Source organism: Crocodylus porosus, unplaced genomic scaffold (assembly GCF_001723895.1).
Source record: "Crocodylus porosus isolate Cpor-Errol unplaced genomic scaffold, CroPor_comp1, whole genome shotgun sequence".
NCBI classification, from domain to species: Eukaryota; Metazoa; Chordata; order Crocodylia; family Crocodylidae; genus Crocodylus; species Crocodylus porosus.
Genome location: NW_017728947.1, coordinates 56953793 through 56971219, shown reverse-complemented (window position 1 = coordinate 56971219; position 17427 = coordinate 56953793). Strand labels below are relative to the sequence as shown.

Here is a 17427-nt window from a genome sequence, read left to right as displayed (position 1 = left end):
TATATGAATGTAGATCTCCAGCCACAGCTGGACAAAGACTCACCTTGGTTCTCTTGAAGCCACTTAAAAACTAGCACAAATTTCAGAGGGAATAGAACAGGCCCAAAGAATTCTTGCTGCATCTTGCTAAACAGCTTGTTAAATATCTAATCAGTACCGTGAGTACAGTAAGCTATTTTCAAAGGGAATATTTAAGGGGATGGGGGTCTAAGCAATCTGAGTAAAATATTGCACCTTGTAAGTGGAAGAAGGTGAGTTGTAACACATTGGACTTTTGTAGAGTCACTTACGCTCACCTCTGAATTTAATTTATTGGAAAACATATGCAAATATCTGCTTGTATTCTATGGCAATTCAAATCTCTGCTATTACTTGGCAATTCAAATCTCATTTGTACTTGTAATGCCTTAGTTTCAAAACACCTCAGCACCAGCAGCTCTTAAATGCTTGTATAATGCAAATATGCACCTATGGCACTATATATTACAGGATGGTTCATTTCAGTTCTTTTCAGTTGTGTTTTTATGGATTTCAAGACTATTCAAAATATAAATGAGTCTGTATGTAATAAACAGGCATCTTTAGAGAAAGATACACAAGCTAGACTTCACCCCAGGACCATGTAAACAACATATGCTTCTTTCAAGAGGAAAGCAGCTCTTCACATGGGGCAAAAAATCAGAATACCGTAAGTGCCTTTAAATGAGGGGAGAGTTAAGGCTATGCAACATAGTTGGAAAAGTCACTCAGAGAGCTCATTTGTTTTATGAGAAAGGATGAATCTCTAACATAGTATAGTAGTTTTGTTTCATCCTCGGTTTTTTTAAAGAGGTATATAGCGCATGCCTACACACATACACCCATCCAACCACATACACCCATTTTCCTTTTCACTATTGCTTACACAGATGGGTCTCAATGGGATCAGTACACCTCATTGATCTTCATCACAAGGAGCAATAATATGGGATTTTATATTAGGACTTTAATGCATCCCACAGACCTGATGATGATTGTCCACAGTATTTAACTCCAACACAGTAAATCATGAAGCCAAAACAATAGAGAAATTGCAGTTGAACACATTTCCTGTATTTGTTACGCACTGTCCCCTCCTCCCCTTCCTCCCCTGTAATTTTGTGTTGCTTATCACTAGTGTAGACTTTCTGTGGTTCACAGCAGAGTCTTGGCAAACTGGATGCTTTGTCACACAGAGCTGCTACCTTCATGCATCTGCTCTGCTACGCAAAATCGCCACGTGGAGCATTTTCAATGTCTTGATATTATGTCACCCTGGTGGAGTGGGGGCTGGGGTCAGGGAATGACTCTGGTGCATGTGGGCAGACCCATCCTCCCCAAGACATGTCATTGATGCAGCACAGATAAACCCTCAGTTTCTCATCTGTTTAGCGGGAATTATATCCCTCTAAAGCATTTTATGAAGCTAAATCAATTGGCACTGGTGAGGCACTCTAATCTAATAATGATGGAGGCCCTAGGGTACCTAATGAAAGGTATTGAGAGCTCAGACTACACTCTCTAATCATAGTGCGATAAAACTTGAGCATATCATAGTGCAGTTTCACACCACAACGAGATTATGTCATATTGCAACTGCAATGTAAAAATAGAGGCTGCCCCCTTCAAAGGAGGATAGCACAGGATAGGACAGACTACAAGTGAAACCCCACAGAAAATGGAACAGTAGAAACAGACTTTACAGTTGCCCTTCAAAAAGCAATCACCACAGTAATTCATCTACAAGCTCTGATCTCCCTTCTTTTCCTATTCACTTGATTTCCCTAATACCGTCACCTGTACAAACCAGATTCAGAAGCCAGGTAAGCAAATTCTCTAATGCAAATATGAGCAAAAACCCAAACCAAACCAAAGCAGAACACAGTGCCTAGTGCAAAAGGCAGTGAGAAGAGCCTTTCTTCACATGAAACAGCAGGAAAAAAATGGCAACCAAAGATATGCCTGCACTCACAATATAGCACCAAGCAGAGGTGTTCTTCAGACACACTCCGAATGATACTTGGTTTGTTATAATGACACTCCATGCTGTCTATGCCATGGTATTTATGTAGAGCAGTCACAGGGTACTAGCTTCATAACATAACAGGGGAATCTGTGCTGATCATGTCCAAGGAAAAGTCAAGCCCAGGAGTAGATCTAAAACTCATGCTCTTGAAGTTAGCGCTGCCTTAATAGTATATAATGAGGCTTATTGTTGGGTTTTCCCTACTTCTTGATTTGGTGAAAGCTGTCCTGATGCCAACTGTACTCAGGGCTTGTAGCTCAAAATCCTTACAACACTTTATCGCTCTGAGAGCATAGGCAGCTGCCAGACAGCTGAGGGAAATGGTCCTTCTAGCAGTATGGGAGCTGGAGAACAGAGTGGGACACACATCACGGTTCACAAGAAAACCCTGCCATGTCTCTAGAATCGGCCATAAGTAGGTTCACGGATTAGAACCAAGGATTCTGGCCCTACCACCATTAGTAGCTTCTTCTGCCATTTCAGGCTAAAATTCAGACTCACAGGAGTGGGGGACATGCAGCAACCATAACCCAAAGCAACAAAAATCAACCTCCATTCAACAGTGCTCCTTATTTTCCCTTTGCCTTTGAAAATGAGTCTATGGATTATGGACATAAGCTTGCATCTCTCGCATTCACAGGAGTGTGTGCCTGCATAGTCTTCAGTAATAAGTCACCCCTTTTGGGCCTACAGCTTGTGGGTTGTTCAAGTCCTGTCCAATCTAAAGACTGCATTTGTACCCACTGCTGAAAATACTCAGTGGCCATGTCTACACGAGATGCTGACTGAACAGTCATTATGCACAGTCATTTTGTACTGGAGTTATTGTGCAGTAGTGTTGTCAAACAGATTTTGGGTGAGGCTAACTACATGGTAGCTTGTTACTACTGCACAGTCGCATTGCATCATGCTTCCTGCCACAAGACATGACTGTCCAGTAGTAATGAGCTACTGCGCAGTCAGTGTCTCATGCAGATGTACAAGCTATTCCACAGCTCAAGTTGTTGCCCTCCATCTGAGATGCTAAACCCAAGTCTGTTTTACCTCCATAATTAGGTGGTACTGTGTTTACAGTCATTGCTTTGCCACTTTCTAATCCAATGCGTAGAAAGAACTCTTTATAGCACTTTGAGCTATCCCATGGACAATATGAAACACTTTCTAATGCTAGTGAATCCCAACCTTTATTGGTTCATGTACACAGCACTGTTCACCTTGTGAACAATGGGTGTCTGAAATACCACATGTGAACATCTGCTTAATGCAAGTATATTTCAGGCCTTAACAGTTTAACTATTAACTGTGTCAAGTATTTCTGGATTGTATTAAAATAAATACCTATGGAAGCCAAAAATGTTTGATTATAAGGAGGAGTAACCAGAAAATAAGAATTCTGTTTCATGAAAAATGTTAATGGTTCAACATTTATTTGGAAGCAGAATGACACCATGATTATTCAAAATGTTGGCATATAAATGAGAAAGAGAGAGACAAAAAGTCAATAGTCTGGGGGTACAGGCATCACAATAAGATTATGCCAGGTGACTTGGCTGTGAGAAACAGATATTTAAGTCTTTGTTCTGGCAGAGTGCTTCATCTACTAGACTACTGGCTCTGCTGGGACCTGTCTCTATCCTTGTGATCAGAAATCCCATTCTGGATTTGGGAAGCAAGTTTCATCAAAACAGGTGCTAGGCCATGACAAGTTTTTGTTTTAATGAAAATCAATTGTTTTCAAATGAAAAACCTTTCACAGGAAGTTCCCAACCAGCATTAATTATAACATCTGTCAGGCAGTGCAGCAAAAAGAAACAAAGTGAAACAGCCACTATTGTTATTTATGTTTTTCATGTTACTCAAATTAAAACAAATGGCTTACAAATAACTTCTTAAAATGCTCTGGCATGCTGCTGAACTGCATTCAGTGACATTTTTATCTTGTTGAATTTGCATTCAAAGTTGCTGCTAATTCTTGTCCGTATTAGTGTTGAACCTGAGCCAAAGCTCACCCCACCTGTGTTTGCATATAGTGTAAATCAAGGAAAATACAAAATATCAGGAGTAGTTCTCAGAGGAAACAAGATATTGCCATTAATAGGGAGAAGATGTGTTTGGTGCGGGGTAGGGGGTGTTTTCAGATGTACACATTCAAAACTGCAAGTGGGAGCCCTGGGGGTTGCATATGCACTAACATGAATTCACACTGAAGCAATGTGATGTAGAGGTGGGGGACAAGGATGTTGAAGGGGCTTGGCTGAATGTGGGTAGGGCCTTCCCTGGGCATTAGGCAAATTCAGCTTCTGAAGGCCTCTTGGGGAGGAAGGATTGTCCAGGAGGTCAGAACTTGGGAGACTTGGTTTCCATGCCCTTTCTTGCCCCTGATATCCTGGGTAACCTTGAGCAAGTCACTTTGCTTCCCTCTGTGGGGCCCATGAAGAATATGTGCTTGTCATGGGCTCCACCTGATAATGTATAATCTACAACCCCTCTAATGCTGTTGACATCAATGTTCCCTAGGTAGGAGGGACAGAGAATGACCAAGGAGCTATCTTGCTGCTTGGCTTCCCCTCCAAATCCCTTATATGTTTTAAATGCTGGACAAATGGCAATGAGCCCATGGCTGCTTCCCTGTTAGGAGAAAACTCAAACTGCAGCCAGCTGATTTCAGAGGAGCCACATGATTCTCCCTAGTCTTGTACCCAGGCTTTTATCCAATGGCCCTGATGGGACACTCCCTTTCCTTGACCCCCCTAAAGAGGCAGGAAGACTTTCCTATGGACTCCTGCCTCCCAGGCTCTTCAGGGCCTGGAGTACATGCGGAAGGAGAGCTTGCTCTGTCACAGCTTCCTGTGCAGGGGCCCTTTGTGGTATGCTCTTACCATATGCAGAGAAGTTAAAAGCAAAAATAGGAAAGTTCCTTCTCTGAGGCAGCTGCAAAACAACTTGATTTTCTTAGTGTGTAGAACAAGAACTCCCAACACTTGCAACCTAAAACCTTCTCATGGAGAAACCTTTTAACCCCCTCTGTTGCAAGGACCTTGAATCCTAGCTGAAACTAAAAAGGAGGACTTGATGATCACATGCTACCATGCAGCCCTGTGACCTGAAGTAGAAGGTACATTTCAAAGCCACAGCACTGTTTTCCATAATACATCACACTGCTCCCCTGTAAACTTCTTAAAAACAATCTCCATGCAAAAGCTAAATCACAGTTTTACCTTATGGGAAATCAGTGAATTTGTTATGCTCAGTAATGTTCCTCAGGGAGAGGAACTGAAACAAGACAACACTTATCCTGCTAGGATCTTGCCTTGCACAGAAGCGTTCTCTTCTATCCTCAATTATTTTCTGGGGCCACCTCCCGTCTCCGGCCAAAGAAAACCAAAACATTTTTATTAAATGCCAGGAGCCCCATCTTGTAATTATAACTACGTCTCTCCATTATCTCCCCCTTCACCCGTACAACATATATCACAGTTCCTAATATCTACTTCTGTTTCCTAGTTTATCCCCCCATGCAGCAATATACCAGCAATATCTACCTTATGTAGGAAACCCTGCAGAGTATGTACTATGTATTTTTCACTGTAACATGGCAGAGGCAGACCTGGGGCTGATTAGTATTGACAGATTTGGGGTGAACCTTCCGTAACAGTTTCACATGGCCAGAAATGACTGAAGCTCTGACATATTCTGTAATACTTAATAGCTGCTGGGTCAGATCTAATCTGATAAACTACACTAAGGCAGATTTTAAGTCAGAAAAAGTGATCATGACTATCCCAACTCCAGTGGCCACAAGACTCATCGTGTTTCTTAACTGGCTCATTGCTCACATTCAGGAATGCAACAGCCTTAATCACATAAAATAAGGCTTCCTCACATACCCAGAAATACCTGCTCTGAGTACCTGGATTCTTAGCTCCCACCTCAGCTCCATTATAGAGCAGACACAAGGCAGATCAATGCCTAATCTTCACCTAAATTCTCAGAGGAGCCAAAGCTGGTAGACATTTTCAAAGCACACTTCATACACACCAACACTGAGTTCAGGTACTTGGAAAGGAAAAAAGGGGAAAAAGAAAAAAAACCCAACATTCAAAAGACCAAGTCATGGAAGTGGCAATGTAACAACTTAGTGTTTGCCCAAGTCTCTCACTTTTCAGGAAAATTGCTCTATCTAGCAGGGTATGGAGTGGGCTGGGCTGGGGTGCTCAATATGTCTTCCTATAGAAGCTGGACAGCTGGGCTGAATGATTGCTTGGGCCAGAAGAAGAAGGAACCTGACTACTGCTTAGGGCACTCAGCCTAAATGAAGATCTGGGGTCCATGCTCTCCCTCTGGGACTGTTTATTACACCAGAGAGTCACTGGATTAGGGAACAACAAATAAAAATACAGCAGGATTCTCATCTATCCCCTGCCACATTGGAGTGCTCTAACCTGACAGGTATGGTGAACTGGTGGGCACCAGCAACCGCTCTTTCTTCTCAGTTAGACACCTACCCTTAAAAGACAACCTGCGGCTTTGGATCCTGAATGAATGCAGGCACCTAGTGTGCAATGCTGAGTTAAGCAAGTAAGTTCCAGGGGCAGGCAGGAGTCCAGACACACTCCTACATTGGCATTTCCCACTGATCAGCCCAAGGCAACTCCCCAGTCTGTGTCCAAGCTCTTTGAATCATCTTTACCAGAAGCCCAGCTTTTTCTGTTGGCTGCACAGAAATTGAGTCCAGGCATCTCATTGTTTCTTTGAATCACCCTTCTGGGGCTAGGTGCCTAATCTTTAAGCAATCTGGAGCCTATGGGTCCAATCCAGACATTACTCTTTGCCATCACTTTTAGTGGGTGGTATCCCTTCTGCATCTACAAAACGCCTCAATCAAAAACCTGAATATGAAAAAGCATATTTATATTTGTTAATGTAAAGCCATATTGTGGCATTGTCCTCTGAATTTCTCTTGGCTATTAGGATGTCATCTGCATGGACAACACTGTGCACTCCTGCAGTACATCATTGGTAATCCTTTGAAACACAGCCTTAAGGTAGTCTTCCATACCTAGACAGCACCCTATTATGAAATTGTTTTTGACTGTCTTCAACACCAGACTTCCAACACTCAATAGCATGATTATTTGGTGAACTCCATTCCCCCCTGCCCCTTTTTCAAATGAAAATCCTAAACCACAAGATTTATGCATCTGCAGCTGTTGGTTGTAGGGATGCTTAAGCCAGCATAACATTTTTGTACAGCAGGGAAAGCAGCATAGCAGGTGGGAGATGAAGGAAAAGGGTGGGGAGGGGACGTGCCTCTGAGCACAGAGGGGAAGGGGAGGCTCTCTTCTGCTTTGCGGATTCTTTTCTGAAGTTCCCAGAGATTCTAGCAGCACGGTCCAGTCTGAAAGGGTGATGCAGCTGTGCCACTGCACCCCCTTTGGATCAGCCCCTGCTCGTAGTCATTTTATCTTTGTTCTCTTGTGTGTCTTTTCACATTCCATCCTCATTTCTACCTTTCTGTTTCTGCCATGGAAGGGGAAGTTGAAAACAAAAACACGAATACTATTTCTGATAAACAGCTGCAGAACAGTAGTCAGCTTCTCAGAATGCAGAACAGTAACTCCAATACTCAAAAAATAAAAGTCAATTGACTGAGATACCACTTAACCCCTTTTGCTTCAGGAAGCTTAAATCACACCTGAGACAAGAGCTTAAGCACAAGTGTCCTTAAAACAACTCACCCTGCAAGCAGAAAAATTGAAAATCTCTTAAAGGTGAAGCGTCTACATAGCACAGGGCTCCCAGTGACTGCAGGTTTTGCAGCCAGTTTGAGCCACCCTTGTATGCATTTATCATATAAGAGAAGCTCTGGCAGTGGGATATGGACCACTGTAATTTGCCTCAGTAGTTCAGGCAGTGCAGCTGGGCACAAGCAGAAAGCCAGGCAGCTGTGTGCCAGCAGAACGTACGCTGCTTGCTGAGCAGCCACCTCATACAGCACACTGCTAAATAAAACTACTATGGTTGTCTCGTCAGGCAGTGTCATTTGCAGCCAAGGAAGTCATTTTTGCTTCTTGGGCATCTTCCTGCCTGCTACAGGGCATGTTTACAGTGACTGTGTGTTTGAAAAGGACAGGCTTGTTTTTTGTTAGCGGCTTTTGTCACACCACTTTCCATATACACTCATACACATCACAGCTTGGAAACTCCTGTTCCCCACAAACACTAACCTGTGCTCTGCTCAGGGCTTAGCTTATGACAGAAAGGAGCCATAGACTCACCTTGGGGATCTTGGCAAATTTCCCTATTCGGGTGTCTCGGATGCTGGTTATATCCAGAATTTCCATGTCCTGCAAAAGAAAAACACCAAGGAGGATGATGGCAATGGGAGGAAAAAGTAGAGCAAGTGGGAAGAGAAGGTCTCAAGGGGTCTCTGGCAGGCCTTAGCCACAGCTTTTCCCTGGAAGCAGTGAGGAACTGAACCTCCCCACTGGAAGCAGCAGCAATGGCAGAGCTCTTTATGCAGTGGCAACACTGTAGAAGGTGGCTGGCTCTGCTGGCCAGCACAGATGTGGTATTGGTCTGTGACTCCACCTCTTAGCTTTTGGGGGTGATGGGGCAAAGTATAAGACTACACTGGAGGGCCTGGCAGGCCACCCTGTCTAGGGACCATATCTCACAAAGGCTGCAGTTGCCCCAGTCTCCTGCACTGTGAGAGATGACAGCACCTTACACAATCGTTTAAGGACAGGCCACAAACTTGCCCTAATGGTAGGATGGAAGGGCAGAGACTGAGTTGGCTGGAATGTTGTTCAGTAAAATGCCATTAACCAGACACAGGGAATCAGCACAAAGTCCTGGAAACACATAACAGGATGGGTAAGGCACAGCAGGCATCCAGGAAGAAAACCACAGTGCTCTGTTAACGGAGTAAGCTTTCAACTCAGTCAGAACCTGCTCAGATTTGTGGAAACATCTAGCTCACACTGGGCACACTCAAAAGTTCAATTTGCTAATTAGCATAACCCATCCCACACTAACATTGCATTGTCTCACTTCCACAGCCCTAAGCTGATGCCAGACACTGGTTGCTGGACTTGGAATTCACATTATTTTTTTGGGGGTGGTGGTGAGTGGGTTGTGTATGCAGGGTAACTTGGTTAGCCACCAAGAAGGCAACATATGCCTATCCTTATTGGTTGCCTATTTCCAATGTCCTGAACCTGCCTCTTGCTCATCAGTGAGTAATGTCCCCATCAATGCTATTCTGCCAATCACCTAGGCCTCCCATTCATGCCCATCTCCAGCTGTATTAGCCCACCAGTTTGCCCCGTCATACAGCTCATAACGTGGCCCATATCACCCCACATATTGCCATCAGCCAGCTAACCAGCTACCTCTAGCAGCCCTGTTAGCTTGCCTAGAAGCCTTGTGAGCCCTTACTCTGCCTGCAGATGCTCTCCTGCAGTGAGAGAAGTGCCAATCAAATACTTTTCCTGGGATGTAAAGCAGGCAGCTGCCCTATGCTGCTACCAGATGGTTTATTCTAGATGCTAATCCACTCTTGCTGCATTTCATAGTAAAATTAGTCACCTGACTAGAGTCTTACTTCTTACCAGCAATTCAAGCTGCCGCTGTTTTCTCTGGGTGTATTTTGATAACACCAATAAGGTGCTCAGAAAAAACTGGAAACCATACATCTCCCATTTTTGGGAGGTTCACGCAGCTTCTTAGGTTTACAAAAGTGGAGTAAAGCACTCCAGAGCTACCCCTCGGCCCCCCAGCCTGCTGCTGCAGCAGGACAGGAAGGAGTACACATCGACAGGAAGGAGTACACATCCTGGAGTACTTCCGTACAGCTCTGTTTCTGAGACTGGGCTAAGGGAATGACAGATATTTAAAAATGAGATGTGCAGTGGAAAAGAGTACACATGCAATAGAGGTACACGGTAAGCACAAGTTGCTACTGCTGCTCTTGACTCCGTGTCTCACACTGCTGCAATTCAAGAGGTGCTGCTGCAAAGAAGCTTACTGTCACAGCTGGCAAGCCCTGTAAAATAATTCATTGTTACAGAGATGGTACTAATGGTCCCCCAGGAGTCCCTGATGGTACCACTCTGTAGCATTACTGTTTTGTCTCTTTATCTGTCTTGCCTTCTCATTATGTAGGTCAGAAGGAGGAAGTGCAGCTGAGCCACAGCTCTCAAAAGCAGAAGTAAGCAAGCGAAGCCTTCCACCTCCAGACTGCCAGCCTCCCTTTGTTCCAGCCCAGTTCTTAGGAAATAATTCACCCTTCTGACCTAGTATGCCCATCATTCCTTCCCCTTGCTTTGCCTCTCACTCTCTGATGTAGACCATTGTAGGCCTTAAGCTTTTTTAATGATAGTTCAGTTACCTGTGTCCGCTTAAACTATAGTTTTGCTAAAAGGAGAAAGGGCAAAGGATATGCTCAGGTGAGAGAAAGCTGCAAGGTGTGAACCATTTTAGGAAGCTTGAGTAAAATGGAGGGAATGAAAACTAGGGTAAAGATTACGAGGTCACCTTGAGTACACTTAGTGGTCTGATGATAGACAAGGCTAATTTTAGATAAAATAATGCTTATAGAGAGAATAAGAATAGGAATACGGATATTAATGAGTAGTGCCGATTAGGAATGCTTTTATCCCTTTAAATTACTTAGTAAGGTGTTTTTTTAATATTTTAGCCAAGCCACAGAGTATAAATACCACTTTGGTGTTTTTCCTTTTCACTCCTGAACTATGGTTCTTGCTGAACTGCCACTTGCCTGGTTAGTACTATTTAGAGACTTAGTTTTGAAACCTAGGTAAGAAGGTCCCTTCCCTAAAAGAACAGCCACTTGTTAGAGGCTTTTTAAGACTTCAAGACTTAGAAATGTTAAGATTAATTTGTTTTCAAATACCAATAAGATTTTTATGCCTTGAGATAAACGTGCTTTTTAAATTTTAATCATGTGCTTGATACACCTTATCTGTGCCTTTTGGTCATCTGTATCTTTTCTACCTTTTGTTATTGAATTTGCTATTAAACATTTAGATATTCTTATGCTGTGAGTCTTTAATTTGGTGGGATTGGCACTTTGACCCTTTCTTGGTTCTCAGAACCCATACGAGGGTCAACAGTGTGTACCAGCTTAGCCTTAGAGAATCCAACTTCTCTCCTACTTTAACATCTTCTGTCTATCACCTTTGTCCCTCTCCAGTTTGTTTAATGCAAGATCAGGTCTAAAAAGAACAAGCATAGGACGTAGTTACAGAAGAGTCCAGAGCTGCCTGGGATGCATTATGGGTGTACCTGTGTACTGGCAGCTAGACTCTGTTCTCAAATCTGCCATTTTCTCACTTAGAACCATTTATTCAGCCTATGTGGTAAAAAAGGTATATTAATTTTCACTTGCCTTTGTAGACCTGCTTTGAGATGCATGGTTATTGCAAGCTATGTAGGTTCAAAATATCAATGTGATAGACAGAAAAGATACTGTTCGCTCACCTGATTTGTCTATGGCTCAACTTGCAGCTCTTTCCTGAAGCTGCCCATGGATTGTCTGATAAATAAATGGCAATAGCTGAGATTCTTTCTGTGATGTTTCTTTCTACAATGGGATATCTACCTCTTTGCTGTGAGCGTTATTTTTTTAACAAGCTCCACTTGAACTTCAGTGACTAGGCTGTGAAATCTTAGCACTTACCATGCTCTGATAGGTCCAGTATAAGTAAAAACCCTTTGGGTCCACTCGGAGAATCACAGGAGATGCACTTGTAGTTTCCTGGCAAAACCAGAAGAAAGAAAGTTAGGTTTCCATGACTCAGAGAACACATCATGGGATGTAGGGTTCCCCATTCAAATGCCACCCAGGCCTAGTGAATCATTTCCTGGCTATTCTGTGGTTTAAGTAAATCAGATGGATGATTCAATTCATCTCCAGTGGCTCAGAGTCAGGGGCTGTGAAGGTTAATCTGTACAGATTTGTTCAGTGTGGTAGGGAAGAGCTCCTCAAGATCAAAGCTGATGCACACTGACAGGGCTGTGAGGGAAGTATGGGTTGCCATTATGACCTGTATCACTTCTAAGGCACTTAAATCCCCAGGTTTGGCATCTTGCATGGGGACTAAACACTGTGGGTCCTGACAGATGTGGAACATCCTCCCCCCAATCCCACTCTACTGAAAGCAGCAGTGCATTACAAACCCTGCAGACCTGCGTCAATGGGCACTTCAGCAGGGTTCTTTGGCACTTTTAGCTAAAGCTGATTCAATCAGCTATTAAATAAACGTGCCAGGAAAGCCCTACTAATGCACCCAATCTTTACAGATAATGGGGAAGCCAGGTGTAACTAATGTATTGCCTCTTCTGGGCATGTGCTGGGCTAGGCACAGAGTGCGCTGATTTTAAAATATAGTGCTGGGGTTTTTTTCCCCCTCACATCTGCAAGCAGCCACAAGAACAATATGTCTGCTATGCTTTTTCACACTCCATTCCCTTCTCCTTTCACTGCCTGCTACCTCTCCTATTCTGCATTAGGGAGAAAGCTCATGCAGACACATATGCACTCCTATTTGGCACCCATAGCTTCTAGTTTGTTCCGTTAAGTCATCGCTGCAGGCTGGAAGAGTAGCTGTGGCACTTAAATACAAATGAGGATGCCACTGACCATGATCCTAGTACTGCACCATGCCTGGCAGCAGAACTCCTAAGCATGCTGCATTGCTCTTCACAGGTTGTCTGCATGGAATTTGGGGTGGGCTAATTAGAAGTGCTGAATAAAAGGTCAATTAGTGCAGCTACACTGCTGCTTCTTTAGAAGGCAGGCATGTATGAAAGTGCTATGGCTGAGCATGGCAAGCTTCCCCCAGAGATGTGGCCCAGTCTTCCCTTCTTCTCCCACAAAACAGCCTTTTAAAATCATGTGGGGACTTCATCACGAGGAAGCACCACCCCCTTCTTGTCCAGAAGAAGTCACACTAGTTACAGCTATGTTTGCTCAGTTTAGCTCAGGGTACCACCGTTGCGGAGAACTTGAAAATTACAGAAAGTACTGCAAGCTCTTGTTGGGTATTGACACAAATCATACTCATCCCTGTGTCTCCTGCCCTCTCACTACTGCCTCAAAGGAAGAAAAAACCTGACTGTTCTCCAGGTTGGTCTGTGACACCATAGCAGGCAGACGGTAAATTCCAGGGACAAGGATTCTCCATTCAAACCCCCTGATGCTCTTGGCCTACAGTTGAATCCTATGAGCAGAGTCAGAGCTGTGAAAAATCACTGCTGTGATGTGGCCCAACAGGAAACCTGGACATAGCTTAGCCAGGCCATTTGGAGTTTTTTAGATGAAAACCAGCACCTCCACTTGCACTCATAAGGCAACTGGGAGCCAAAGCAGAACACAGACATGTCTGAATGACAAGCCTGGGATTATATTTGCCTGCTCTCCTTCAGAGGCGGGCAATCATATTCTGTGGTAGCTGTGGCTTTGAAGTGGTCTCTAAGATAGATGCAATAGCTAGGTATCATCAAGATTACAGTAGCACCCATGCTCCCTAATCTGGACTGCAGTCCTCCTGAGCTGGACACTGTACAAACCACAGAATAAAGCCAGTGCCTGCCCCACAGAGACTACAGTCTAATTCAACAAAGCACTATCCTAGAAAGGGAAAACATAAGGTCTCCATTGCACTTGTTGGGTCAGCTGAACATACTAAAAGGCCACTGAGGGTCACTGCAGTTAGCTGAGAATACTAAAAATAATATCCATCTTAATGAAGGGAGCAGGCATTTTCCATATACAGGTAATTATGTTTTCTTGTGTCTAGCCTGGACTGTTCCAAAGGCTTTCTTTAGCACTCTGTGCAGCCCAGTATTGAGAAAGCAGAGGCTACAAAATCCAGCTGAAATGAGTGATTGCCTGAAGGTTTTGGATCTGCCCAGAACAAGGTAGCTGGGTCTTAAATTCACTGCCGACAATGAGAAGGACCTGAAAAAACAAGCATCACTAGCCCACTGGCAATGCTTCAGCCCAAGCTGTCTAGACATTTACTTTGGCAGCTTTCCACACCCCTGGAACAGGAAAGAATGATGAGATGGAGCAATGCAAATGGAATATCCCAGTCCCAGAGAGGTGATTTTCCCCTGAAGGACCAGGCTGTTGACTTTTTAGGGACTGAGGACAGTATTTTCAGAAGTTGTCTCTGATTTAAGAGTTCAGTTTTGGGAGGTTCTGCTTGAGACACTTTAATTGTGGAGACACTAAGCACTCAGCAACTCCAAGAGAAGTACTTAAAATCAGGTCTGAGTTCTTAAGATGGGCACCCGAAACCCAAGGGACAGATGAATCAGTTTAGCTAACAGACAAATCAGTTTAGCTAACAGAACTCTAAGAAACAAAATTCCTGTTCGTGCTGCTCAAGGAAACCACAAGAAAACTGGGCCAGCAGCAATCCTGTTTAAGAGGGTATGTTCCACTGAGCCCTGGCATCATTCTCTTTCAGATTCTGTAGTAAATTGCTCAGCACCATTTGTTTTCCTCCAAATGCTACACACCTGCTTCCCCAACTGCTGCTAGGTTGTCATTGCAAGTCATTGATTTATTGCATATTATCAGCCACCACCTCCATCTCTTACTGCTTCCACTAGCTTGTGCCCATTGTTTCCACCCCAGTTCTGCATCCACTTTAATAGCCCACCATTACTTTCTACACTGAAATGTTTTAAATGAACCTCTTTTTCAGTACTGTGTAAAACGCTTTTTTGTGGAGCTAGCCAACTACCATACACCCATAGCATCCCCCTGTTCTACAGGCCCTGTTCTATTCCTGTGGCAATACTGGCAGCAGCCACATTTTGCCTTCCTGGCAGATAGTGATAATTGACTGCTAGACTCAAGGGAGAGCTTCCTCCTCCCTTCCAGCTCCAGGATTTCTGCTCCCTGTTATGACGGGTTCTCATTGGAGAACTCAGACAAAAAGACCCTGTGGTCGGCTGGATAAGCCAGCAGCTTCTGACCTATCTGAGCTTGGACCCTACATCTTGTGTGGATTTTGAGGCTCATGGGCTAACCCCAGCACTCTGGTTATGAACAGGGCCAGAAGAGAAAAGAGCATCATCTGCCAGATTTGTTAACTGCCTTTAGCAATAGGGTTAGAAGGGGAAGAGATTCAAGGCTGATTTTCCCTCCTTCTACAACATTGGAGAGCCTTTCTGCTTGAGCTCCTGAGAACTCTATTCTGGCTAACTCTGCTGATGGCCTCTGAGTGCAGGGTCCTCTTGCCACAGGGAGTTGTACAATACCAAGCACTTACTTCCTTTGTCTCAAGAACAAGCAGCATAGCTGCAGTGATAGCCCTTCTTTACCAAGACTAATCCATGGGACTCTGATTGGACCAACAGAGAAGTTCCTCAGGAGCCAAGACACAGGTTGAGGGTCAGGGTTTGTTACCCACTACCTCCACAATGAAGTCATACACATGAAGATATCCACATCACCTATATCAATATACATGTAGCCATCTAGCTTTCCTCCTCCCATACCCCTTTCCCCTCTGTGCATCATCTGCAGCACCAAGAAACTCACACTGTCACTTACCCATGCACACAGCACATACATGCACACTCACATGGTCCTCTCTTACATGTACAGATCAGCATCACTGCACATACATATGGGCATGTATCTGGGCTTCCAGACTTCTGGAAAGTACAGGGAAAACTTGATGCTCTTTTATATACACGGCACATGCAGAAAAGCCCAGTGGTAGCCCAGGTACTCACATCGTCCCACTTGATGAAGCGCTCGCCCTTGCAGAGGTACTCCTTCACCTCGGGGGCCTTCAGGATGGGCGTAAGCATCGACATTCTTCGCCAAGCCTGACCCTCAGATAGCAGAAGGGATGACAGCAAGGAGGTTCCTCTTTCTTGGCCCTTTCTCTTCTTCTGCCTCTTACATGGTGCTTTCTGTTGCAGCTAGCATCGGCATCAAGAAGCAAACAACCTCTTATATCCCAGCAAAAAACTTAGGGATAGCTCGGCCAGGCAAGAGAGGCGCTACTAATCTGCATTGCAAATCAGTATGTCTCCAAACAAGCAGGTGGATCCCAGCACACGAACATGAAGATGAAGCTTTTTTTGGAAGAGGAAAGTCTACCTGAGATGCAAACGCACTCCAGAAGAGACGTGCTCCTTAGTACTCTGCACTACTGAAATTCAGCTCTAAGCAGATACTTCCGGAGTAGGACTTCCTTAAAATTCTCTCTTTGACAAATGCAGGCTCTGCCAACCAACCAGTTGTTAAACTATTTTATCAGAGCCCCATACCAAGACACGAGCAACCTCACCATGTGCAGTCAGCCCCAAACGCATTCTGGACCACTCACCCAGGGCAAAGGACTCATGTGTAGCACAGTTCGTATTCTACTTACATGGGCTTCAGGATTGTACAATTTTTAACAGACTTATTTTCACAATGACATCTACAAAGTAGAGAACTATTATTTCTGTTGCACCAACAGGATACCTGAGGCACAGGGTAGTTGAAATGACCAGGCCAAGATCACATATTTAATATGTGGCTGAGCTAGGAATTGAACCCAGGTCACAGACCCATGAAACACCTTGTCTTCTAAATTGCCTTTCCTAGTTCAGGTCATTTCTCTTTTAAGCAGGGGGAAACTTCAAGAGTGCTTATCACAGCACAAAAATCAAAGTGATTATTACAGCAATTTCTGGCCACAGATAGATTCTCTGGCTAGGTTCAGTATGAGTTTCATTAAAGTTCATTACCCTTTCAAGTCAACTGAATCCTAGATTTGAGCCCAAGCCATGTGACAATAATGGGTTTGATGCAAAACCTGATAGAGCAAATCAACCTTCACCAGGCATTCCTGTATATTTTCGGGTTTTTTTAACTTTAACCTCAGGGGAAGATTTGTAGAACAGGTGTGAACACCACAGACTGAAAGAAAAAAATGCCCACTGGCATCTCTGAAAGGCAAAACCCCTGGGTCTAGTGGAGAACCTCTAAAAGCACTTCACTGGACAGATTCATAGACCAGAGGGCATGTAAAGGTGAGACTCTCTCTTTACAGGGGGTGCCAGGATATTAACAGCACAGTGCAGGTGGAGTGCCTTCCCCACAGCTGGAAACACAAAGAGTTGAAGGGCCTCTGTGCTAAATACAGAAGGTGGGAGGGGAAGGGGCACTTCCGTCAGCAGAAGCAGAGGTGCATTGGCAGCTCGGTAGGAGTGGAGTATGTGCAACTGGAATAGGGGGGGTTGGAGGCTTTTAGCCTTGTTTGAATAAAATAAACAGCAGGTTTACTGCAGCAAGCTCCCCATCAAAAGCAATTTCCATATGTGAGCTGGGATTTCATAGCAGT

The 17427-nt window shown here is 44.2% G+C and overlaps 1 protein-coding gene across 1 annotated transcript in view; it reads right to left on the bottom strand.

Annotated features, from left to right (window-relative positions):
* The window catches only part of PLCB2 (phospholipase C beta 2), a 59118-nt gene extending 42102 nt beyond the window's left edge, over positions 1-17016 (bottom strand). The window contains exons 1-3 of the mRNA XM_019552204.1: positions 15824-17016; positions 11748-11825; positions 8323-8391 (exon numbers count right to left, since the gene is read on the bottom strand). Of these exons, the coding sequence (XP_019407749.1) occupies positions 8323-8391; positions 11748-11825; positions 15824-15907 (231 nt within the window). The 5' untranslated portion in view covers positions 15908-17016. The remainder of the gene's footprint in view (positions 1-8322; positions 8392-11747; positions 11826-15823) is intronic.
* Positions 17017-17427: the final 411 nt, after the last annotated feature.